Source organism: Myodes glareolus, chromosome 19, assembly GCF_982192425.1.
Source record: "Myodes glareolus chromosome 19, mMyoGla1.1, whole genome shotgun sequence".
NCBI lineage: Eukaryota > Metazoa > Chordata > Mammalia > Rodentia > Cricetidae > Myodes > Myodes glareolus.
The window spans coordinates 39983033-40009458 of NC_142044.1; the positions used below are offsets into that span (position 1 = coordinate 39983033).

At 47.0% G+C, this 26426-nt stretch overlaps 1 protein-coding gene across 9 annotated transcripts in view; it reads right to left on the reverse strand.

Annotated features, from left to right (window-relative positions):
• Window positions 1-64: 64 nt before the first annotated feature.
• Window positions 65-26426, reverse strand: part of Sgsm3 (small G protein signaling modulator 3) — a 31260-nt gene continuing 4898 nt past the window's right edge. For 2 of the 9 annotated variants that reach the window (XM_048454716.3, XM_085678336.2), the window contains exons 2-22: window positions 9333-9434; window positions 8498-8583; window positions 8071-8137; window positions 5462-5667; window positions 5262-5369; window positions 4627-4770; window positions 4163-4358; window positions 3752-3897; window positions 3276-3500; window positions 2883-2937; window positions 2678-2805; window positions 2422-2577; window positions 2209-2263; window positions 1924-1973; window positions 1612-1764; window positions 1399-1469; window positions 1277-1325; window positions 1110-1195; window positions 822-944; window positions 656-716; window positions 65-534 (exon numbers count right to left, since the gene is read on the reverse strand). In XM_048454716.3, coding sequence (XP_048310673.1) covers window positions 454-534; window positions 656-716; window positions 822-944; window positions 1110-1195; window positions 1277-1325; window positions 1399-1469; window positions 1612-1764; window positions 1924-1973; window positions 2209-2263; window positions 2422-2577; window positions 2678-2805; window positions 2883-2937; window positions 3276-3500; window positions 3752-3897; window positions 4163-4358; window positions 4627-4770; window positions 5262-5369; window positions 5462-5667; window positions 8071-8137; window positions 8498-8583; window positions 9333-9339 — 2253 coding nt within the window. In that variant the 5' untranslated portion in view covers window positions 9340-9434 and the 3' untranslated portion in view covers window positions 65-453. Of the gene's footprint in view, window positions 535-655; window positions 717-817; window positions 945-1109; window positions 1196-1276; window positions 1326-1398; window positions 1470-1611; window positions 1765-1923; window positions 1974-2208; window positions 2264-2421; window positions 2578-2677; window positions 2806-2882; window positions 2938-3275; window positions 3501-3751; window positions 3898-4162; window positions 4359-4626; window positions 4771-5261; window positions 5370-5461; window positions 5668-8070; window positions 8138-8497; window positions 8584-9332; window positions 9435-11111; window positions 11246-26426 lie in introns of those variants that run through there. The other 7 variants (XM_048454717.3, XM_048454720.3, XM_048454718.3 and 4 more) reach the window with 6 other exon arrangements.

The following is a 26426-nucleotide window of genomic DNA, read 5'->3' on the forward strand; positions in this document are numbered from 1 at the left end:
GTGGTTTTTGATGGGGTCACCTTGATAGTACCCAGGCCTAGCTAAACAAAGATAGGAGGCGCTCTCTCACAAAATGAGTTTTATTTACAATTAAAGAGGTCAAGAGGCCTTTATCTACCATTAGCCTACCCCCTTCCTGAGCAGAGGCCAGCATGGATGTGGCTCTCCACTCCTTTGCAAGGATTTGGTTAGTACACCATATCCCAGCACCCAGGGCTCCTTAAGGACCTTGGAAAGACACTCCCCAGAAACACGTTAAGAAGAGACGCTGAACTGGCCACCAGCCAACTATGCGAGCATCGGGTGGAGAGGCCCAGACACTGATCATGGGTCCTGGGCAGGCTGGGGGGCGTTTCCTTTCCTGAACCTTTTTCCCTGGGGAAGGAGGAAGGAGGCCTGAGGCAACCAGTGGCTGGGGGAGGCGTGGGAGCCACAGAGCAGCTCGAAGGTGTGTCATCCATCTATGTCCCAGCTGAAAAGGTGGTGCTTCACCAACATGTCCTGAACACCCTCCTTCAGTGGCTGCTTCTCCTCCTGTGCACAGAACAGTCCCAGTCATGGACAGGGACCACCTTGGAACCACACAGGTCACTTCTTCAGCCTAGACTGCACCATAGCCCTCCTGGCAAAGAGACCAACCAGGCCACATACATACCTCTCTCTTAGCAGGAAGCTCCCAGTCCTGGGAGAGGCTGAAGGCAAAGCAGCAGAGGACACTAGGGACCAAGGGACAGTCTCTGGTCATTCTGGGCTATTCTGCCAACCCAACAGTCTCCAATCCCACCAAGTTCCAGGCCCTTCAGAGCTGCCCACTCACCCACCGGAGCTCACACTTGATCTGGACCCAGCCGGGACTGCGCAGGAAGGACCAGGGCTGGTACCACTTCTCCACAGTGGGCAGGCTGGAACAGAGTACCTCCAGCCACAGGTGTAGCACCTGTTCACTAGGAACAAGGCAAAAAGGGGATAGGGATGGGGGCCAGAGGACCCCACCCTGCACCCTCAGCAAAGTGAGGCCTTCAATGGGTTCAGAATTCCTGAGGACCTCCCCGCACCTTAGCCCTGCCCTGTGGGGTACTCTTTGAAGGTCTCTCCTTCCCTACACTTACTTGAGCCCCACACAGATAAGTGAGCGGAGCTTGACGTCCATCTGGGCGTGTGCTGCATCATGGGTCACATTCACAGACTGCACAGCCTGAGAAGGGCACAATGTCACTCAAGTGCCCAGTGGCTGGCCAGAGAGGTCTCAAGAATCCTAACAAATGTCCTAACTTACCCGGTACAGCAACTCTTCCGGGGTCAGGACTTTGCCATCTTCATCCAACCTGCAAGAACAAGAGTGCCATCACTGTCTGCCGTGCTGGGCACTGGCAGGTGGCACAGGCACTATGTATGTACCTGTATGTCTTACAGAGCACCAGGCGGGAGTACACTGAATCAAAGTCTCTCTCGACCTCCCGGCCCGCTGCCTGTGGTAGACAAGACACAGTGTGAGTGAGGGCAGTGACGGTGAACACATGCCGCCACCACCCTGCAAACTCCTTCCACCTCCTCCAGGAACCCAGGGAAGGACTGAGGTGAGCACCAGGCCCAGGTGCCAACAGTAATTACCTCCTCAATAAACAGCCAGGGGTGGCAGGCTCCTCCAAGCAAGGACGGCTTCTTCAGTCCATGTTCAAATAGGGCCTTGAGGGCTGGGCAGAGGGTCCCTCGCACGAGGTCTGTGACTCCTTCTGTCACAGAGTCATCCCCCGCAATGGAGTACTGATGGAGAGAATGTTTGAGAAGCCCTAGCCTGACACCTGCAGCCCCCCTCTCCTGTCCTCCTGGCAGCTGCCACAAGCCAGGGCTCACTTGGGACATGGACCCAGTAGGAGGATGCTCCCACACCACGAGCTACAAGGAGCAGCTCCACACTCTTACCTCTTTGCTCCGTTCATCCAGGACCTCGACAAACTTAGCTGGAAACCAGCCTGTCGGGGAAGCAGTCATGTGAAGAGCAGCAGCAGCCATCCCAACCCTTTTCCCCAAGGTCCAAGAAAAGGGCTCCCCGGACCATTCAGAACCTTCAAGTAGGCCAGGCATGCCAAGAAGACCAAAAGGAAAGAGCCTAGTTCCCTCAGAGGCCAGAGGTCTGAGGCTGGGCAGGCCATGGAAGAGGAAGGACTCATCTCCCTCCCCAGCCCTGCAGCAGACAGAAGCCCTCACCTCTCAGGCCGTTCAGCTCACCCACCCAGCAGTGTTCATCCTTCTGAGAAATGATCTGCAGGAGGAAACAGGACTGGGCTCAGGGCCTGCACAAACCCCCTGATGTCCTCAGCACCCGCCAGACTGAGACCAAACATGCTCAGCAACATCAGCTCTCGGCAGGGAAGGTGGGGAGCAGGCAGCAGGAAGCATGCGTGCCAGGCCACCACACACCGTGATGATGTCATTTTTTCGGAAGCCTAACTCATCATCATCATGCCGCTCAAAGTCCAGCAGGGCCTTGGCCCGGCGCCGGTGGCTGCGCAAGCACGCCACGTAGTTCTCATGGTCCCGCTGGTGGCTCTCCATGCTGTAGTCTGGGGTCAGCTCCTGCCAGAAACAAAAGGCCCACCATGGAGGAGGAGCCTCAGTACCAAGAATGGGCTGGGGAGGGGAGCCCCAAGTTGAGTCTAGGGAACCTGCCACTCACCACACTACAGTTCTTGGGGTCTGTGCACTGGAAGTGGCGTGCCACTCGCAAAATGGCTTCACGGAGGTCAGCTACCAGCTCTGTCTGCTTGATATTCTTGGCTTTGAGAGCCTCCAGGTCGTCCTCCCCTAGGAAGCACATGGGCTCAGTAACCAGTCCTGCCCAGCCTCTAGAAGAGCCTGCACAAACCCACACTGGTGCTCACCGAAGAGCAGGGAGGTGATGCCAGACTTCCTCCGCTGAGTCCTGCGGCGTACAACCTGTGGAGAAGAAAGCTGTCAAAGGTGGCCAAAGTAGCCACTCAGAAAGGAAGACACTAACTTGTGTCTCACTAGTACCTGGACATTTCTAATGGCCTGAAGTGGACACTTGAGATCAAACCATATCTTCAGTTCAGGCTAGGCACAATGTCCAGGAATGCCTGTTACTAAGGAAGCCTAGGTCACCCCCTAGTGGCCACTGCAGGCACGTGCAGAGCTGGGTGGGATGGAGAGTAGCTCAGCAGGTAAGGGCCAGTCTGTTTCCCACAGCCCCTCACTCTGGGCTCCCTTGGGAACTCCATGATATGGCCAAGACAGAGCCTCCCTACTCAGCTCACCTGAGAGAGGTTGGTGGAGGCACTAGTCCCTAGGGTCTGGCCTTGGTCTGCAATGAGGTAGGCCAGATGCTTGCGGCGTTGGGTCTCCACAGCCACATCAGTGAGGGAGCCAGCCAACCGCATGGCCTCCCCCAGCAGCAGCTCCGCATCTTCCATCTGTGCAGGGATGTCTGACAGCGTGTTGAAGATGGAGGCCGAGTTCTCTGACTGTATCAGCTCTTCCTCCTGGGGAGTGGGAGAGTTAGGGAGCATGGCACTGGTACCCTCCTCAGAAACCTGTGCCCTTCGGCAGGCCCGGAAGATCGCCGAGCACACCCACACTTAGGGCTTCCCTCAGGCAACACTATGATGAAGGCTGGACTAGCATGGTGTCTCCCCAGAGGAGGGTACCAGAGCTGCTGTACTTGATCCACGCTCTCCTTTCTCAGTTTGGAAGCTAGGTGGCCCAGACGGTGGGTAGGAGACTCTGTAAGCACCTTAAGGCGCAGCATGCCCAGCGTAGTCTGGAACAACACCAGGGAGCCCTCGTAGAAGAACAGGTCCCAGATGCGCAGCAGCAGTCTGATGTGCACCACGCTGGCGAAGGCCGTGAGGAACCAGTGCAGTGTGATCAGGGAGAGCTCTGCCAACAGACACCAACGTCACAGGGGCTGGGACCAGGCTGTGGCCTACAGGGAACAGCCTGGGCACGAATCAGCCAGCTCCGAAAGAGCAGCAGGAGGGAAAGGAAGGGAAGGGATCAGAATACAGAAGAACAGAATAAACCGTGAGTCTCTGCCGACAGCCCAGCCACCAGCCCTCTGCTGCCTTGAAACCTCAGAGCTCAGAGTTGGTACTACCATCTTAGGGTTCCTGGACTCTGGGGGAGGGAGGCAGCCAGGTCTCACCAATGTCATGCTCCTGCAACAGTTTGTCCAAGCGAGGCAGGTACTGAACGATCAGGTGGCGCAGGACCCGCTGGTCAGTCTGGACACCCAGCAGGGTGGTGCTGAAGTAGGAAGCAGGCAGCAGGTCCTCAACAATGGCACACATCATCCAGAAGGCATCCTCCTCCTCCAGGAACAGCAGGAGGCAGGCGGCCACCTAGCCAGAGGAGGACACGGGGCTTCTACCCAAGTACTCATGTGAGCCATTCTAGAATGGCTACTTAGGAAAGGCTCTTGGGGACACCTCCTGAAGGCACACTTTTTCAGGCTGACTGAGAGGGTCCCTAGGAAAAGACACATGTTCCCACAGCCCTCCTTGGGGACTCCCAGATCAATCCCCACCTCCCATCCATACAGCACCTCAAGGGAGAACATGGCCCACAAGAGGCCTGAAAAAGACCCTGGTTGCCTCCCAGGCTGCTTACCATGCCTGTGCCCTGGCAGTAGCCAATCTCTGGGTAAAGCCAGGCCAGTGCTCGGAGGACTCTGCGCAGGCGGGGCACCCCGATGCTGTTCACATTGGCAAAGCAGGCGTTGCTGGGCATGGTGCGGAGCAGGTCCTTTTCAATCTGTCAGATCCCCACACCACCCCACAAGACCTTGTTTGATGCAACTGTAGACTGCTACCCACCCAGTAAGGGAGAGAAGCTGTAGGTGGGTGGGCTTCTGTCCCATCAATGGGGATTCCTTAAGGTCCAGGCCAAGGCTAACCCTCCCTTCTCCAGGACTAGATCCCATCAGGTGTGGACCTGAGCCCACACCAGCCACCTGGGAACCTCCTGCCTGACCCAGATCTGTACTTAAAATTTCCCGCTCTTCCTAACATGGAGCCATCTCCTCCATGTCCTTCTTCACACCTTCGATAACTTTCCCTGCAGCACTGAAGGGCCTGGAAAGGAGCAAATTTACTCCAGGCCCCATTCATGAGTAAAAGGGCTGCCCACCCTGCCAAGGAGACCAACAAGGGGCAGTCCCAGAGGTGACGCCTCCCTCCTGCCAGGGCACATGGGCTCTGCCAAGCAGCTCCTCCTGACCAGCTGAGCTGGCTGTTCCGTGTTACCTGTTTGGCAGCAATGGTCTCATCATTGGAGCTGTTCTTTACAATCTCACGGTAGGACAACTCAGAGTTCTTCTTCTTCTGTAGTGCCCCAGACAGTCGCATCCATAACTGGGGGGGAGAAGTCACATAGCAGTTTCTTTTGTGACAGGCCAGAGCACTCTCAACTCTCTGTGGGGTCCTTGTCTTTGTGGCTATCTCACCTGTGGCCTCATGCCATGTGGGATGCCAGCCAGCACTAGGGAGCGGAGTTTCTCAGAGCGGGGGAGGGAGACTGCAATCTTGTCCCACGTGAGATCCCCTACATCGTGGTTGTGGGTAAACTCCAGGTGGGCCTGCCACCGTAGCCTGTGTGGGGGATCCTCCACCAGGGGTGCACCTGCCACCTGGCTGCATCCAGGCTCAGATCCTTCCACCAAGAGAGAACAGAGGGGAAGGGAAATGTGTTCCTTATTCCATACTCCCCACATTAGTGTGGTCTGTCTGGATGGGGTTTACTGCTGTCCCCAGGCCAGGTGGCTCCACTGCCCATAGCCACTCAAGAGCTCTAGCCACACAGCCTTCTTAGTGGTAAGGAGGCCCAAGCAGACCTTCTCCTCAAAGCAGCCCCACACCCAGAAGCCAGGTCTCCATCCTCCAGAGGCTTGGGAGGCTCCTTGTACCCTAAACACCAAATTCAATCCATTGCAAATACAATGGGCTTTGTGCATGTATATGTGTGAGCACACGTATGTGACAGTGCAGGTGTAGAGGTCTGGAACAACTTCTGGGAGTCAGTTCTCACCTATCACATGGGTCAAAACCAACTCACCAGGCTTGGTGGCAATCACCTCCACCCACTGAGCCATCTCACCAGCTCTGAATTTCCTTGTATCCTACCAAACCCCTGACTACTGGCCCACCTCACTGGCCTCCAGAGCAGTCACATAGACCTTCTAGGACATGTCAGATCATGTCACTGCTCAGGCTCAAGACTTCGGGCTCCATCACCTGCTGCGCTGTCCTCACCTCTTACCCCTTTCTTCCTACTCCTCCATTCCATTCTTCTCCACCAAACCCATTCACTCCTTGGGATCTGTGCACCTGTCACTGCCCATCCCCAGGTACACTCCCTCCTTCCATCCCTCCCCTTCTAGTCTCTATTCAAAGTCTTCCCTTTTGAAAGCCCCACTTAACTGCCTTATATGTAAATTTCACCTCCCCCTTTGCTAGCCATGAAATGCTCTTCATAGGTCTTCTTGCCCCCAGCATACTCTATTTTGGCTTGATTACGGCCTGTCTCCTCACCAGAATGGGAACTCGGTGTGGCCAAGACCATCTTTGGGAACATAAACGGGAAGAAAGCACAGGCACCACAGCTTCATGAACCCCTTGCACACAAGAGGACGAAGTCTGTGGCCAGCAACAGTCTGTGTGGTGAGTCCTGCCTGCAGAATCTCCTTGGCACTCACCCTAAATCAAGCTCTTACATTAGTTCTTAAAACACTTCAACCACAGCTGGGCAGTGGTGGCGCATGTCTTTAATCCCAGCACCGGGAGGCAGAGGCAGGCAGATCTCTGTGAGCTCGAGGCCAGCCTGGTCTACAAGAGCTAGTTCCAGGACAGGCTCCAAAGTTACAGAGAAACACTGTCTCAAAAACAAACAAACAGAAAAACAAAAATCAAAAAATTTGGACTCTACATCTGATGATCTATCAAAACACAAATGATTTCCATCATTCTAGAAAGTTCTCTGTGACCCTCTCAACCTGAGCTTTTAACTTCCATCTTCTTGCAAATTAGAACACCAAGGAAAATCAATGCCTAAGTTAGAGATGTGAGTGACCCTGTTGTTCCTGGTGGCAGGCCATCATGGATCCGGATCCATGGATCTAGTCAGATGCCCTCTTATAGAAAAATAACTATGTCAGGCGTGATGGCACACACCTTTAATGCCAGCACCCAGAAAAGAGGCAGGTGGATCTCTATGAGTTCGAGGCCAGCCTTGTCTACATAGTGAGTTCCAAGACAGTCAGAGATCTGTAGAGAGACCCTGTCTTAGAAAAGGCTACAAAAATTTCACAATCAATGTTGTAATATGATATTATGCAGCCATTAAAAATGTGTAAAGTATGTTTAAAAGCCTTAAGTAACACAGGAAATGCTCCTGGTGTAACGTGTGACATTTCATAGTATCGGGAAAAGAACACCTCCCACAGCAGCAGCTTCCTCAAATTGTGGGACTATGGACTTTTTAAAAAATCCTACCCCTTCTGCCAGGTGGTGGTGGCATATGCCTTTAATTTCAGCACTCAGGAAGCAGAGGCAGGCAGATCTCTGTGAGTTCAAGGCCAGCCTGGTCTACAGAGTGAATTCCAGGACAGCCAGGACTACATAGAGAAACCCTGTCTCGAAAGACCAAACCCCGCCACAACACACAGGGTTTCTCTGTAGCACTGGTTGTACCAAAACTCGCTTTGTAAACCAGGCTGGCCTCAAACTCAGAGAGTTTGCCCCTGCCTTCTGAGTGCTGGGACTAAAGGTGTGTATCACCATGCCCAGTCTTCATTTTGCTTTAATCTTCTTCCCTTTCTGCACAGTCCAATTTTCCTACAATATACATAACTGCTATATTATGTAAAAATCAATAAAATTTATCTTAAAAAAAATCAAAAGTTCCCATAAACTTACATCACCCTTAGATATATTCTGTCCTTAACTCCTTAAATGATAGCCCCAAACCTCAGAGGTCACATGCAGTAGAATGGAAAACACAGGGCCAGACTCCTCCCGAGGATGTCAACAAGATCACACACGAGGGGCAGCATCTCACCTTCCTTGTCCACGCGGAAACCAAACTCATCATAGCAGAACTCTGGTTGCTCTGCAGACTCTTCCTTCTAGAACCAGGATTAGGAAGCAGTGTGAAGCGGTTCCAAAAGATGCCACCCACATGGCTGACTGCTAAAACCCACCCTGATGATGGGTACCCTTCTATGATGCCTTCTTTCATCATCTGGTACAAAGGGTCACCACATTACTGAATTCTCCTGTGTCTCCATAATAATCTTTCTCCTAGCTAATGACTGGGTCCTACAGGCCCAAGAAACTAAAATGTCACCTCTAGTAGTAAGCCTGTGACCCTGTGTGAATGTGGAGTGGGTCATCTATTCCCAGAATACTTGCCAAAGTAAATCTCTTCATGAAGAGCATGGGAGGGAGCTTGGCAGGCTGGTGCCTGACTATGTTAACTGCTATACCTGTGCGTACTTTGCCAGGATCTCCTGGGGCCATATGCTTGGAGTCAGGGCAGAGAAAGGGCCACTGGCAGAAGGCATGTGGTTTCCTACAAAGACCAGAGAGAACAGTTAAGAAAAGCAGAAACACCAGGCATGGTAGTACACACTTTTAATCCCAGCAGAGGCAACGAATCTGAGTTTGAGGCCAGCCTAGTTAATCTACATAGTGAGTTCTCATTCCAGGCTAACCAGGAGTACATCATTAGATCCTGTCTCAATCAATCAGTCAATAATAGAAATCACACAGAAATGACTGGCTGTATGGAGTGGGCTGATGAGGCTGGTGGAGAACCTAAAGATGAGCACTGTGGAAAAGCAGCAGTGTGTCCAACATATAAACTCAGACTCGTTTTTCCCCCTGGTTTTGAGACAGGGTTTCTCTGTGTAACAGCTCAGACCTGGAACTCGCTTTGTAGACCAGGCTGGCCTCAAACTCAGAGATTCATCTGCCTCTGACTCCTGGGTACTGAGATTAAAGGTGTGTGCCACCACCACCCTACTAAACTCAGACAGTGGGAAAATTCGCAGGTCAGAGGAGCGCGGAGCACAGCAGTTTCAGTCACTGACCCAAGAGCCCAAAGCCTTCTCTTCCCCCGTCCACCTCTCTCATCTAGATTATTTTTCTGTTGTTTGGGTTGTTTTTGAAAAAAGGCCTCATAGCTCAGGCTGCCCTTAAATCTGCTATGTGCTGTGGCAGGCCTTCAACTGCTCATCTTCCTCTGCCTCAGTGGAAGGCTAATTATGAAGCTGGACGTCGGCTCCAGCAGCACTCCTACGAGAGCAGGCCTTGTCCCACCTGACATCGTGTGCAGGAGACAGTGGCAGGTCTTCCCAGATCAGGCTTAGATGGGCATCACGGGCATCTGGCTGCCATGAGGCTCCTCGGGCTTCATCTGCTCTGTCAAGAGAGCAAAAGAGAGGTTGTTCCACACCACTTCCCCATCCCAGAAGGAGACTCCTCTGCCCAATCCAACATTCAACTAGGAGATGTCTACTACCATTTTTCTCTTTCTTTTTGTTTTGCTTTTTTTTTTTTTTAAATATTTATTTATTTATTATGTATACAATATTCTGTCTACATGTATGCCTGCAGGCCAGAAGAGGGCACCAGACCTCATTACAGATGGTTGTGAGCCACCATGTGGTTGCTGGGAATTGAACTCAGGACCTTTGGAAGAGCAGGCAATGCTCTTAACCACTGAGCCATCTCTCCAGCCCCTTGTTTTGCTTTATTGTTTTGTTTTGTTTGAGACAGAGTTTCTCTTTGTAGCCCTGGCTGTCCTGAAACTTGCTCTGTAGACCAGACTGCATGAATTGTATAGTTCAGAGCTCATCAACTATACCACAATGAGATGGCGGTGAAGACCTTTAATCCCAGCACTTGGGAGGCAGAGGCAGGAGGATCTCTGTGAGTTTGAGGCCAGTTTGGTCTACAGAATAAGTTCCAGAACAGCCAGAGCTGTTATTCAGAGAAACCCTGTCTCGAAAAAAAAAAAAAGAGAGAGAGAGAGAGAGAGATCTGGGTAAGGGGAAGATGGGATGTCTTCTAGGGATCTGGATTCTGACAACAGTTCTGCTAATCTCCACTTGTTCAGGTCCTAGGCAAGTATATTTCACTTTGAACCTCACACCTCAGTTTTCTAATAAAATGAATACTACCACTTATGCATTATAAAGTCAGCAAGATTAAGTAAGACAATGTAAGTAAGGCCCTCAAGCACACCATCTGACTTACCACCAGGACCCTAGGGATCCTAGTAATGTCTAGAAAATGACTGTCAGGAAAAAAAATGGCTGTTGTTATCTGAGCCTTGGGTCCAGACTGTGGTACACTAAAAACTATTAAGCCATATGAAATTGCTGATATTCGTGTGTGATAACCTACAAAACCAATGTCAAATGGTTCGATGCAACATATAATCCAGATGAGATCCTAAGACTCAGCACAAAGGAGGTGATCTGGTTGTTCCTTGAAGAAGAGCAGAGCATCGGGCATAGCGGCAAATCCCAGTACTCGGGGCAGAGGCAAGCAGACCTCTATGAGTTTGAAGCTAGACTGGTCTATATAGTGAGGCCCAGGTCAGCCACAGCTACACAGTAAGACCCAGTCTGAAAAATAAGAAGAGGAAGAGGAGAAAACATGGCAGAGCAAAGCACAGAGGAAAACAGATTGTTTAAAGTGGAGGAACTGACATCTGCTATGGAGGCAGAGAGGCTGGGAGACAATTCTCCATCAGCAGGTCCCTTCTCGGCAGCCTCCTACTGATTGGTCACTCAGCAAACAATGACTGGGCACTGAGCAAAGCCACCCAACAGTGAACAAGGTCAGGCTGCTGCAGGATAGTTGAAAATCAGCCATGAGACAAAACCAGATGGGACTGCATCAGAAGAGAGGAGCTATCTGTATCCTATCAGAAGGAGCCTTTGAGAGTTGAGGTCTGAGCAAGGATCCAAGGGAAACAAGGAATCAAGGCCTGGACTTCACTGAGAGAGATCCAGGTACAGAGAGCAGCCAATAAGTTCAGAGCCCGAGGTGCACTGAGGGGAACAACAGTAGGGACCAAGGGCACCTCACCCTGCGCACAGGCCTTTGACCTTTATTCTCAGAGACTGGAGTGATCAAGAGGTTCTGAACATCCATGAAGCAAAATCTGATGGGACTGGATACGCTCTCCAGATGCCCAGGCTAGGAGGTGATGTGGGCTCTGCCTAGGTGAAAGCATGGAGAAATAACCAGACTGTGGATACATTTTAACAGGCTGTGAGCTTCAGCTCTGAATTCTGCATGCATGTGTGCATCTGTGCTATTTCCGTGTGTGTTGTATATATGGATACATATACTTCAGGCCGTCCTTGTACCTCCCAGATGTGATACTGCTAAGCTGGGCGGGCAGGTTTTTCAGCTTCTAGTTGCTATGGAAAATTCCCTGAAAGCACTCATCTGAGAATTGATGAAGTGGCCTAAGCAGTTAGTCACATCTTGGTTATCTGGTTCCTGTAGCTGCCCCTCTGTTGCCAAGGGGTGTTAAGAAGCAGAAACTTTAGAAAACCCATAACTGATGCAACCACCTATGAGACGCCCTGAAGAAACTAATTAAATTAAATTAAATGCACACGCTTAAAGGAGCCATTGCTGACGGTGTGTATCCTCCCTAGCTCACCAATCCCACAATTTCCTGTTGGGCAAATGTTGTGCCACTGTATGCAGGCACAAAGGTAATGCTCATTTCCTGTGGTCTCCTGACACGGACTGTAGGGACCTACACCCCTACGAGGCACCAGGACTGCTGCCACATGGGGCTTTCTGCAGACATCTGCCAGAGAACACACAGGCTGAACCAACACAGACAGAAATACCTAAGACCCTGAAGACCATTTTTTCTCTGTAAAGAGATGAGGTAACACTGAAAGCTACAGATAACAGATAACCTGGTAAGAATAGCTCAGAGCTGGGAAAGTCTGAGAAAGGCTAAAGGAAGAAAAGGCCATACTGATATGGCTATTACAGATGCTCCCAGCAACTACACAATGGCTCACAGCCATCTATAACTCCAGTTCCAGGAGAGCCAATGACTTTGTCTTACTTCCCTGGGTACCAGGCTTATATACATGCATACAAAAATACTCATATTCATCAAGTAATCTAAAAAAGAAGGTTTAAATAAAATAAATTATAATAAAAGTTTCCATAAAATGTCACTATGACAATAAAAGGGTTTAACCTTAAGAGATGATTACATATGTGCACACCTTTAATCCCAGCACTTGGAAGCAGAGGCAGGAGGATCTTTAAGTTTGAGGTTAGCCTGGCCTGCAGAGTAAGGGAGCAAAGGCAGGAGGATTGCAAGTTAAGATCAAGCCATCTATATAATGGGATCCTGGCTCAAAAAAAAAAAAACAAAAAACAAAAGGTGATTGACCACGAAAGCCATCAGACAGTAGGAATGTAGCGTCTATCGATCTTGGATTTTTATTATCGTTATATGTTTTATGACCTGGCCTATGTTGTCCAGGCTGGTCTTGAACTTTTGGACTCAAATGATACTTCCACCTCAGCTTCAAATGCTGGAACTACAGGCATATGCCGCTATGCCCAGCTTGGTCTTGATTTTTTTTATGTTATTTTCTTTGGAAGTACTCGAGACTCAACTGTTGAGGTTTCAGACTTTTTCAGAATTTGAAAAATCTAAATACATTTTATTAGGGAAGTATCTCTAATTGGAAAATCTGAAACTTTATTTGAGATAGTGTCTCTCTACATATCTCTGGCAGTCCTGGAACGTGCTATGTAGACTAGACTGGCCTCAACTTTACAGAGATTTGCCTGTCTCTACCTACACTGGGAATAAAGGGATGCATCACCATATCTGGCCTGAAACTTTTTTTGTTGTTGTTTTGTTTTGTTTTTTTGGTTTTTTGTCTTTTTGAGACAGGGTTTTTCTGTAGCTTTGGAGCCTGTCCTGGAACTAGCCCTTATAGCTCAGGCTGGCCTTAAACTCATAGAGATCCGCCTGCCTCTGCCTCCTGAGTACTGGGATTAAAGGTGCGTGCAGTCATCACCCGGCCTGAAACTTTGTTTGTTTTTATTGAGTTATACCATTTTTTCTCTGCTCCCTTCCCATTCTACCCTCTGCCGTGACCCCCACACTTCCAATTTACTTGGAAATCTTTGTGTTTTCTCCTTCCTATGTAGATCCATGCATGTCTCTCTTAGGGTCCTGTTTGTTACCTACGTTCTCTGAGGGCTGTGAACTGGCCTGAAACTTTTTAAGCATCAGAAACACTCAAAAACTCTAAGAGTACTTGCTGCCCTTCCAGGGGATCCAGGTTCAATTCCCAGCACTCACATGGTGGCTTACAGCTGTCTCTAACCCCAGTACCAGGGGATCCTATACCCTCTTCTGGCCTCTGAGGGCACTTCATGTTATGGTACATAGATGTATATTTAGCATAAACACCTATACACATAAAACAATAAAGTAATGACTTAAATTTTAAAAAAGTTTAAGATCTACCTTTTTATGTGTATCAGTGTTTGTCTGCATGTATGTATGTATACCATGATGTGTCTCTGGTGCCCAAGGAGATCAGAAGGGATCAGATTCTCTGGTACTGTAGTTTCAGGTAGTTGTGAGCCATCACTTAGAGTGCCAGAAATTGAATCTGGATCCTCTACAAGAGCAACAAATGCTCTTAACTACTGAGGCATCTCTGCAGCCCAAAATAATAACTAAAATTTAGTGTTCAGTGTGTTGATACAAGTCTTTAATTCCAACACTCAGGAAGCAGAAACAGGTTTGAGGTCAAACTGGTCTACACAGTGAGTTCCAGGTCAGCCAGGTATAACTGGAGGTTTCTCTCCCACCCGCCAATAACCACTCTGAGGCTTAATATTAATTATAAACTGTTTGGCCTATTAGCTCAAGCTTATTATTTACTAGTTCTTACAACTTAAATTAACCCATTTTTATTAGTCTATATTTTACCATGAGGTTCATGGCCTGTTACCTCACATCTTGCTTCTCCAGCAGCGGCTGGTATCTCCCAGACTCTGCCATCTTTTTCTCAGTATCTCTGTTTGAATTTCCCACCTGGCTCTATTCTGCCTGGCTATTGGCCAAATCAGCTTCTTTATTAACCAGTGGTAATAAAACATATTCACAGCATACAGAAGAGCATCCCACATCAGCCAGGACTACATAGTAAGACTCTATCTCCAAATTAATTAACTAATTAGCTAATTATGGGTAATGTTATAGTATACATATTATAATTAGAAATAATTACAACTTAGTAATTGCACTGGAATATGAGAGGTGCAGGTCTCTAAGCCTTTCTTCCTCTGACAAGGTACTACTCGCCACCTCAAATTTCATTCTTTGGGGATTTAATGTTTATGCAAAACCAAGAGGAGAAAAAGTGGAGGGGAGGAAGTGCAAATAGCTCGTCTGAAACTGTGAAAAGGACTCCTTTCCCTCTCATTTGTAGGTAACACTTTACCAAAACAGCACAGCTTGAATTTGACATCTCAGCAACCCAGGAAAGCAGGAGCTTCTTAAACTGCTAAATGGTACGGTTGTCACTTTTCAAGTTATTGGAAAGCCCGCCCCTCAGCAGCCTAAATAATTCCCTGAAAATAACAGCAGTGCCTTGAACCTAGAGCTGGCAAGCCCCAGTTTTTTTTCTGTAAAGGCTGGACAAGATGCCCCAGGTACCCAAGCTTTCACATGGGGCTGTAGATTCCAAGCATGCTGACATGAAATACTTTTTCAATAGCAAAGACATAAAAAGCAGCCTACAGGAAAAGAGATGCTTACCAAGGGTGTGAGCAAAGTATAGCACCTGCAAAACACACTCCTAGGGGAACAGAAGCCATTTCCAAACCTGTTTTCACAACACTTCCAAGTCTCCTGAGCTCTGTGCAATGCCCACAGGACCATCTTATCCACTGACAACACAGTAAAATGTAAACACAAATGAAAGACTGAAGATGCAGCAACTAGACAAATAAGCTCTCCAGCCAGATGTGGGAAACAAGATAACTGGCTATGTAGCTACAAGATCTTGTCATAAAAAAAAAAAAACAAATAAAAGTCTCCAGATTATAAACAGTCACTAGATTTATTATGTATGACAAAGGAAATTCTGAACTCTCTTTTGAATTTTTATTTGTTTGTTTTTTGAAACAGGGTCTCACATGTGGCATTGGCTAGCCTGGAGCAGATTACTATGTAGACTAGGCTGGTCTTGAACACACAGAGATCCACCTGCCTCTGCCTCCTGAATACTGGGAAAAAGGTGTGTGCCACTTTGACTCTTTTATAGAACTCTGAACAACACAAAATAAAAATTCTGAGGCTGAGGGCTGAAGAGATGGCCCAGCAGCTAAGACCACTGTCTCCTCTTCAGGAGGAACCCAGTTCAATTCCCAGCATACACAAGGCAGCTCACAACTGTCTGGAACTCCAGTCCCAGGAGATCTGGGCCCCCACTCTCTCTGGCCCCCACAGGCACTACACGTACGAGGTACACAGACAAACATACATACAGGCACAACATCCACACATATACATAAAATAAAAGAGAAAATAATTTCAAAAATAAAAGGGTGTGCCTATTAAGAAAAGTATGATGTGGGGCCAGTGAGAGACGGTTCAGTGGGTAAAGTTGTACAAGCCTGATACCCTGAGTTCAACCAGTGGAATCCAAGACAGAAAGAAGGAAGCAGTTCCTGAAAGTTGTCCTGATCTTCACACGAGTGCCACTCTCACACACATAACAAGTGAGAGAGAAGCATGCCCTGGGTGAAGAGATGGCCCAGCAGGTAGAGCACCTGCTAGATAAGCATTAAAACAGGAGTTCAGATCCCTAGACCCTACAGAAAAGCTGAGTTGGTGTGGCTGCTTACCTGCAATCCTAGCACATGGGGGTTGGGGCTCGGAGGGTGAAGACAAGAAATCCCAGAGAAGCTGACTAGCTAGACAAATGGCCAACCCCATATTTATCATGAAACCCTGTCTCAATATACAAGGTGAAAATAATAATGATTAAGGACATCTGATGTCAGCTTTGGGCTTCCATACATATACACCTGCACATGCATACACATATGTACGCACTACACATAGATACATATGCAAAAACGGAAAAATCTGGAAAACTATTAAACAACAGGGTATCACTACATAGCTAGCTCTGGCTGGCCTGGAATTCGCTAATACAGACCAGACTGGCTTCAAACTCAGAGATCCACATGTCTCTACCCACTGAGCCATCTCTTCAGGCCCCTTAAAGGATATGTTGATCAGCAGCTCTCAAACTGCTGACTGTGCTGACATCGCATCTCTGGTGCTGAGGCTGTTGTGTCTGGGAAGAAAAACACTTGAGACCCAGCAGTCTGGATTCCCCCTTGGCCAGTCCTTCAAATTCTAGTTCAGATGGGACCTCTAACAAACCCTCCCTTTCCAACTCCCATGTTTATCCACCTCCCCCTCCTGAAAGAATCAACCACTGACAGATGTTCCTAGCGTCCTCTACTCCATACTGTTTGTGTACATGTCTGTCTGTTGTAGTCTGAGCTAGTGCAGGTGTTGACTGGAGGATAATAACCTAGTAGCTCCTGACGTACAACATACTCTTTTCAGGTCCTATACCCTGGTTCCTATTGCTCTCCCTGCTTGGCAATACACTTCATCTGACTATTCCTTCCTCAATGCTCAAGCATTAGCTTCTTCAACACTCCCTCTGCCTCAGCCTCTGTGTGGTGTCTGTCTGGGTTGGAGTTTCTATTGCTGTTAGGACAAAAACAACTCAAGGAAGAAAGGGTTTATTTCCCTTACACTTCCAGGAAACAGTTCATCACTGTGGGAAGTCAGGGCAGGAACCTGGAGGCAGGAGTTGATGCACAGGCCTTGGAGGAGTGGTGCTTCCTGGCTTTATCTTTATGACCTGCTCAGTTTACTTTCTTGTAGAACCCAGGACCAACCAGCCCAGGGCGGCCTGTTACATTAGCTGTGGGGCAATGGTCTGTACCCTGAAAATTGTATTTTAATAAAATGCTGATTGGCCAGTAGCCAGGAAGGAAGTATAGGCGGGATGACCAGGCAGAAAGTAGAGGCAGGGCAATGAGAACAGGAGAATTCTGGGAAGAGGGAAGTTTCAGTCTGCAGTCGCCACCCAGTCGCAAGATGTGACTGCCTCGCTGAAAAAGGTACTAAGCCACATGGCTAACACAGACAAGAATAATGGGCTAATTTTAAGATGTAAGAAACAGTTAATAAAAAGAGCCTAATATACTAGGCCAATCGGTTTGTGATTAATGTAGACCTCTGTGTGTTTAAGACTAAATGGCTGTGGGACCTGATGGGACAAAAAAAACCTCAGACAACAGACACAGGTCCATAATCCCAACACTGGGGAGGATAAGGAAGAGGACCAAGAGTTTGAAGCCATTTGGGGTTATGTAGTAAGCTTGAGACCAGCTTAGGCTACATTAATCTTGTTTCAAAACATAAAACTAGGATCCACATGGCAGCTTGAAACCATTTGTAATCTTAAGTTCCAGGGGATCCAATGCCCTCGTGGGCCTCCGAGGACAAAAAGCATGCACATGGCACATAGATATACATGCAGGCAAAACACTCATACCCATAAAATACTTTTGAAAAAATAAAGTAAAAATAGTAAATGTTTTAAAATATCAAAAGGTAAGGCTAGGGAAGTAGCCTTAGTCAGTAAAGCACTGGTCATGTAGGAGTGAGGACCTGAGTGTGGATTCCCAAAACCTGTACAACACCACACACAACAGGACCTCTCTATCATTCCACCATTTTCCTAATGCCTCCTGAAACTGATTGTTCTTATAACCGATGTTAATAAGGAGCCAATATTTCCTGCCATCAACATTACTGCAAATCCCTCTGGCAGGACCTCCACCTCCAGTCTTGTCACTCCCTCTGTCCACTATCTTATAACCACATGGTCTTTTTTAAATGGATCCAATCATGTCCTTCCACTCCTTAACCCTTTTACTTCCTTTACCAGAAAACTTATCACTGGGTGTGGTGGAGCACACCTTCAATTCCCAGTCAGTTGAGGCCAGCCTGGTCTACAGTTTCAGGGCAGCCAGGGCTATGCAAAGACCTGTCTTTAAAAAAAAAAAAAAAAAAAAAAAAAAAAGGCAAGAAAGGCCAAAATTTGTTAACTTGACTTATAGTGGATGACTAATGACCCTGCGACCTATCCCTCGCTGGCTCTCAACACGCACTGGACCATCCGCCACAGTCTATTTTCCTAGATATTCGAACCTGTTTGCTTCCTCTTAGAGCATGGTGTTTAATGAAGCCTGGATATAGTGGTCACTGGTGCTAACCCTCTAGAACTGGTCCACCCCCTAGCTCCAATGACCCTTGTTGAGAACATGTTTATAATTCCACCACCTTTTTTTTTCTTTTGGTTTCTCTAGACAGGGTTTCTCTGTAGCTTTGGAGCCTGTCTTGTAGACAGGCTGGCCTTGAACTCACTCTGTCTCCCGAGTGCTGGGATTAAAAGCACGCACCTTCACGGCCCAACTTATTCCACCACTTAAGTCCCTGATGACATCTCGACGACCTCCTCTACACCAGTGTGAGGAGCAGAGCAAAGCACTTCTTTATTCACTTCCGCTCCAGATCTGGCTCCTGCAGGTTTGCTACTGGGGCCGCTGTCCCTTCCTTAAGTCAATATTTCCTCTGTGACCAGGGATAGAATGTTCTTTTAGGCCAGAGAGGTGTGGTAGTGTAATACAGAACACACACTGGGCAAACACAAACCAGGCAAGGAGGAGCTCCCTGGGGCAGATGCCAAGGAACAGGCTGCCCCTTCCTGTTCAGCAGCCAAGAGAAATGCAGCCCTCCTGAGGCTCACAACCATCATCTCTCTGAGGCCTTCCAGTCCCTCCATGGATCACTCCTTTCATATTTACAGCTTGGCAGTATCCCGCTGGCTACGAGGAAAGCCAAAGCAAGGCATCTGCATAGCCCATCTATTCCACCACCAAGGGAGTGAAAATGAAATGTAAATGTGTTAGCTAACTGAAGTTCAACATTCCGGGAGCCCTAAAAAACAGTTGGGAGGTTTTGAGGAAAATAAAGTTACTTGAGAGCCGACTAGTGAAAAAATCCACTGAAAAATCTTTTCTTAAATGTATAGTAGCATAGGGAGCCTGGTAATACAGCTCATAGGTAGAATGCTTGCTTAGAATGCAGGAATCCCTGGGTTTGATCCCCAACATCACATGGAAACTGTGTGCTGGTGTAAATGGTAACCAGTACTCTAGATATGGGAGCAGAAGGATCAGAAATTCAAATCCATCTTTGGCTGCATTCTAGGCCAGTGACTTAGCTTGCTCGTCTTAACAACTAGACTCTAGGGTCTCACTGCTTTCCTAGTCATCTCCTTACCCTGTAGCGCTGGGTTCATGAACCTAATCCAGGTTTTTGAATTCTTTTTCCGTAACTCTGAGGTATTTACTATACCAGTTTTTCTTCTCTACTTAGCTGCTTTGTTATTAGCTCTTCCACTGCCTCATTTCCCATCAGTCATGTTCCTGTTTTAAAAAAATCCACTGTTTGGGATCCATTCTCCTTCTAAAGTGGGATTTAAAGAGACTGGAAAGATGACTTAGCAGTTAAAAGCACTGGCTGCTCTTACACAGTTCAAAACTGTCTGAAAACTGCAGTTCCAAGGATACAAAACCTTTTTCTGTCCTCCAAAGGCACCAGGCACACAAGTAATACACAGACATACTTCAGACAAAGCACTCATACATACAAAATAACTAAAAATTACAAAGTAGGATTCAGGGTCAGAGAGATGGCGCAGTGGGTCAGGGTACTTGCTGGCAACTCTAAGGACCTTGAGTTTAATTCTCAGGAACTACTTGGTGGAAGGAGAGAATGGGCTCCTGCAAGTTGTCCTCTAACCGAACCGCTACATGTGTACATGTGCACATACAAACAAAACAAGCAAATAATTGGTTTTTTTTAAGGTGGGCATGATAACACACAACTTTTTGTTTTGTTGCTGCTGTTTCTCTTTTGTTTGTTTGTTTCTTGAGACAGGGTCTCTCTAAGTCTTGGCTGTCCTGGAACTCACAATATAGACCAGGCAAACCTCAAACTCATGGAGATCCACCTGTCTCACCCTACTGAGTGTTGGGAATCCACCATGCCTATCAGTAACAAATACCTTTAATCCCAGCATTTAGAAGGCAGAGGCAGGGGGATTGGTCAGGGCTACATAGTGAGACTCTGCTGAGAGAGAGAGAGAGAGAGACAGAGAGAGACAGAGAGAGACAGAGAGAGACAGAGAGAGAGAGAGAGGAAAGTGAGGGAGGCAGGCAGACTTAGCCATTACTCAAGATGGGCCACACTGCTATTTCCAACTTTCCATTGGCGATGTCACACCACAACACATCTATTTTTAATCCCATCTCCAGATGATTCTTTTTTTATTATCCAATTTTCTTCTCAGATATTTAGGTTTCAAGGTTTAAGGTAATTTTAAAGTCTTAGGTTTCTTTTACTCTCACACTGAATCATCTGGAAAGTCTACTAATTTTGTCTCTAGAACACCTTTAGCTCCTGCTTCCATTGCCTTAGTTCATGCTCTCACTGCCTCTTTTCTGGTCCACTGTGAATATCTTCTAACAGGTTTTTGTGCCTCCAGACTGTCTTCTACTCAAACAAGCAATAGATTAGTCTGGCTGGCAGCCACAATCCTGCAATCCCAGTTCCTTCAGGAATCAGGAAGGGTAAGATAACACTTTCAAGGCCCGCATGGGCTACAGAGCAAGACCACTTTCCCAGCAAACAAGACATCAAGTTCCATCCCCCAGTATGGGGGACTAGAGAAGGAGGCCCTAGAAACAGACTAATGTCCCAAGAAACACAGCTGATTACTTACACATGCTTCCAACCCACTTCAGCCAGAGGTCCATTTCAGGATCTCAATCCCTTCTCTGCCTTATGTTTAACGTTTATTTATATGTATATATGTATACTTGTGTCTATGTAAGTGTATACCATGTGTATATGGGTATCCTAGAGGCCAGAAAAGGGTGTCAGAGCCCATGGAGCTGGACTTAACAGGCAAGTGCTGGAAACCAAACTCAGGTCCTCTGGAAGAACAAAAATGCTCTTAATTGCTAAGCCATCTCTCTAGTCCCTCAGTCTTACTTTTTGAGACAGAGCCTATCACTGAAGCTTAGCTTTTAGCTAAACTGGCTGGCCAGCAAGGCCTTGGGATCTGCCTGTCTCTGCTTCTCAAATGGTGGGGTTACAGATGTTGTCTTAGTTAAAGTTTTAACTAAGAGGCACCATGACCACGGCAACTCTTATGAAGGAAAACATTCAATTGTGGCTGGCTTACGGTTCAGAAGTTTAGTCCATTATTGTCATGGTGAGAAGCATGGCAGTATGCAGGCAGACACGGTGCTGGAGAGATAGCTGAGAGTTCTCCATCAGGACCCGCAGATAACAGGAAGTGACAGTGAATGACACACTGGCCAGGTCTGAGCTTCCAAGACCTCAAAGCCCACCCCCTAGTGACACTCCCACAAGACCACACCTCCTAACTGTGCCACTCCCTATGGGTCTATGGGGGCCATTTTTGTTCAAACCACCACAGATGTATACCACCAGAATGCTGGGGGTCCCAACTCTGTCCCTCATACAGCAAGCACTTCACCCAGTGAACCAAGCTCAACCCACCCACTCCCAATTTACTTATCTTGTTCACAATCAACATAGAAGTCAGAGGACAGCTAGTAGAAATTGGCTCTCCCTTCTACCTCGGAGGCATGTACCTTTACTCACTGAGCCGTTCATCTACCCCTGTAATCCACTTCTGTATTTTTTTTAAATTTCTTTTTGTTTGTTTCTAGACAGGGTTTCTCTGTGTAGCTTTGGAGCCTGTCCTGGAACTAGCCCTATAGACCAGGCTGGCCTTGAAGTCAGAGAGATCCGCCTGTCTCTGCCTCCTAAGTACTGGATGTAAAGAAGTGAACCACCATTAGCCTGGCTTTAATATTTTTTTTAAAAGAATTTATGAGCTGGAGAGATGGCTCAGAGGTTAAGAGCACTGGCTGTTCTTCCAGAGGTCCTGAGTTCAATTCCCAGGAACCACATGGTGGCTCACAACCATCTGTAATGAGATCTGGTGCCCTCTTCTGGTTCTGCAGGCAAAACATGTAGACTGCACTACATGTAGAACACTGTATATGTAATAAATAAAATCTTTAAAAAAATTTAAAAAAATTATTTACCGGGTGATGGTGATGCAGATCTTTAATTCCAGCTTTGAAAAGCGGAGGTTAGTAGATCTCTGACTTTGAGGCCAGTCTGGTCTACAGAGCTATTTTCAGGACAGTCAGGGTCTCTCTCATCACTCTCTTACACATACACACTCTCAAAAATCAAAAAAAAAAATTATTTAGTTTATTTTATGTGAATGAGGGCTTTGTCGTACAGAATGTGTGGGTCTGGTGCCCACAGAGTTCTAAAGAGTGTCACATCCCCAATGGTTACAGTCTGTAGTTACAGACAGTTGTGAACCATAATGTGAGTGCTGGGAATCAACCCTGGTCCTCTGCAAGAGCAAGAAGTCTCTTAACCAATGAGCAATCTCCAGCCCTGCCTGAATCAGCTCTGAACATGTATACCATGCTTCAGACAAGGTAAGGCTGACTCAGCATGCCTCTGTGCTTACATGGCTGCCTTGCCTTTCTACTTTTTTCCTATTTTCAGTACTCAGCTCTGAAACACCACTTCTGTGATGCTTTTCCTACTCCTTTCTCTCCACGTCTCCTTACACTCACATAATGCCACACACACCAGTCATTTATCTAGCTGCGTACCTTACTTTTCCCAGCAGATTGAAGCTCTGTTAGGACTTAAACTCGGGGCTTCCCAGAGACTAACCCAGCTTCCTGTGCTATGAGCACTTAGTCACCTCCTGTATGAAGCATCTACATGTATATACCTTTACTATTCTGAAGATTTGATAAAAATAAATCTGTATTTACTTTATTTAAACATGGTGCAGTGCAAGAAGGCCTGAGTTTGAGGATCTGTTCTGTCACTTAGCTGTGAGTCCTTTAAGCAAAACAATCTCTCAAAACCTCCATTTTCCTCTTGTTGTTTGTTTGTTTTGAGACAGGGTCTCACTGTGTAACTCTGACTGTCCTAGAACTCACTATATAGACCAGGCTGGCCTTGACCTCACAGAGATTCACCTGCCTCTGCCTCCTGAGTGCTGGGATAGATAAAAGGCATGCACCAACCACAGCAAAATCAGGACAGAAAAGTACCTGCAGAGTAAGTGAAAACATACTTACCACCTCTAGCACCATGCCCAAGGCCCTAGCTTTAATCCCAAACACCAGAACAAAACCTCTACCACATATTTGGTATGGAAACCCTGTTTTCTTTTTTTTAATTTTTCAAGACTGGGTTTCTCTGTACAGCCTTGGCTGGCCTGGAACTCCGAGATCTGCCCACCTCTGCCTACAAGTGTTGGGATTAAAGGCACATGCCACCTTTCTTCTTGTTTTGTTTTTGTTTTGAGACAGGGTTCTTCTGTGTAGCCTTGGTTATCCTGGAACTAGCTCTGGAGACAAGGCCTGACTCAGCTCTCAGTGCTGACTTAATTAAAGGCGTGCACCACCACCCAATGGAAACGCTATTTTATAAAGACGGACTGATACATTATAACCTATCCCATATCCTCTTAACATGTGACAATGACACTCCTCCTCATTGAGTGGTGGAGTTTTTATGCCCCCTCCTCTTGACATGAAGCAAACTTCAGAGACTATATCAACCCAGGGAATACCGTAGACTAACACTATGTAGCACCAATTTTGTTATAAAAATGCCATGAGATCTCATAGCACATCTATCACACACTGTGATTTATAGGTAAGGTTACATGGGAAGGACATGTGAGGACTTTGTTTTTAAGGAGGGGGAGGTGAGACAGTCTCAAACTGCTAGAAAAGATTGCTAAGTGGTTGGCGCACTGCTGAAGAGAACCTACATTTGATTCCCAGCACCCACATGGTGATTCACATCTGTTAGTCTAGTTCCACAGGATCCCATGCCCTCTATGGCTTCTCATGTACATGGTACATAAACATACAATCACACAACAAAACACTCATATACATAAAATACATATTTTTTTAATTTTAAAAGAAATATTTTTCAAAAAAGTAAAAAAAAAAATGAGCACTGGTTTTTTCCAGAGGACCTGGGTTCAATTCCCATCACCTGCATAGAGGCTCACAACTGTCTGTATGTTACTCCAGTTCTAGATGTGATGCTCTCTTCTGGCCACTGAGGATATCAAGCTAACACGTGGTACATAGGCATACATGTAGACAAAACACCCAAACACATTAAAATAAAAATAATTTTAAAAAAATTTTAAAGTTTCACACTGTAGAAAGGGTGGCCTCAAATTCATAGCAATCCTGCCTCAATTTCCCTAGCACAGTGACGGCAATACACATGTGAGCTGCCACAGTCTGCCAATGAAGAACCTGGAAAAGGCAGACATTGAAACAACATTTTTCTTTTGGTTTTCAAGACAGAGTTTTTCTGTGAACAGAGCCCTAATTGTCCTAGAACTCACTCTGTAGACCAGTCTAGCCTTCAATTCAGAGAGCCGCCTGCCTCTGCTTCCCCAGTGCTACGATTAAAGGTGTGCGTCACCATGCCAGGCTGAAAAACATTTGTTGACTTAATAAGTGAAGATACATGAATGAATGAGACCCCGAAGAATGGTAAACAGAAAAGGGAGCTTAGAACAAGTCACAGTAGATGAGTTTTGCATATGTAAATACAGAGCAGAAGGCACTCTGCTCAGGAAAACCAGGCAAAATATCTTGGGAGAAGAGCAAGAGTTTGCCACCAAAGAAAAAAACAAGATAGAGCCAGGCGTGGTAGCACATGTCTGTAATCACAGCAGCACTCTGTAACACAGTAGGCTGAGGCAGGATGGATTGCTATTGGGATCCTGTGGAGGTAAAAGGACAACCCTGTAGAGTCAGTTCTCTCCTTCCACCTTTCCATAGAAGCAGACTCAGGTCTTCAGGCTTGTTTGCACCTGCTGAGCCATCTTATGGGTCCTGTAGAGCAATTCTGAGGTCAGCCAGGACTAGAGGCAAGACTGTCTCAAAAAGGAGAACGGAGAAAAAGAAAAAGAGAAGGGATGAAAGCAATACTGGACTTTAACCTCATTCTCAAGTCACATAAGAGTATTTACCAACAGAACGCAAACATAAGAAATGGGAAATGACCTGCTGTTTACTGTCTTTAGAATGTTAGCTAGAGGGCCCACCTTATTTTGTTAAGGGGTGTGGTGTGAAAAAAATCCTTCTTTAAGTCCTAATTGCAAATCATGCCTTTTCTAAGATTTTTACTGAGACTGGATCTCCCCTATGTTGCCCAGGCTCACCAGGAAATTTCTGAGTTCAAGCAATGCCCCTGCCTCAGCCTCTGTGGTAGCTGGGAATACAAGCATGGGCCATCTCCTGTTTTAAGAATAAAGACTTTTGATTAGTGCTTTCAATTTCAGTTTTCATGTTACTCTTGTTGAGAATCTATCCAATGAAAGTTAATTAGTGAGTCAAAGGAAACTAATCTTCTAAAACACACATCGTTAGAGAAAATCACAAATATAAGACTGGGCTCAAGGATGGCATACATCTGTGGTCCTAGTCTTCTGGAGGCAAAAACAGGAAGATGCAGCAAACAACGCCTGTCTTCACTCTATGCACTCCATACAGTTTGTGAGATTTGGGCAAGGGGCTGGAGGTTGAAACACACACAAAGACACACTGACAGAGACAGGGAGACAGAGACACAGACCTCTAATCACTGATAAGAAGCCCTTTATTCAATAGCACCATGGAGGCTTTTATACCCAATAGTCAGGTGGGCCAACAGGTGAAAACCTTATCCCCTGATCCTCAAGGCAAGGCAACACGTGCTCATGAAGCAGAGCTGGTAAACAACTTTGACACAGCTTTCAGTAACTCAAATCAGAAGGAAAGTAAAGATCTCTAGCAGGGAAGAACATCTGGAGGCCAGGACTCCAAATGGTCCCAACAGGAAGATCCTGAATTCAAGGCCAGCCTGGGTTCTATGACAAGACCTCATCTAAAGCAACAACACAATACACATAAATATAGTCAGTCACAATGATTTCTGCACCTGGGAAGCAAAGGCTGGAAGATCAGGAGTTCAAGGCTACTCTTAGCTAAATAGTTATTTTGAGACCAACCTGGGCTACAGAAGCCACTTCTGAAGCAAACAAAACCTCACGAATACAAAATATATAGCCCAGG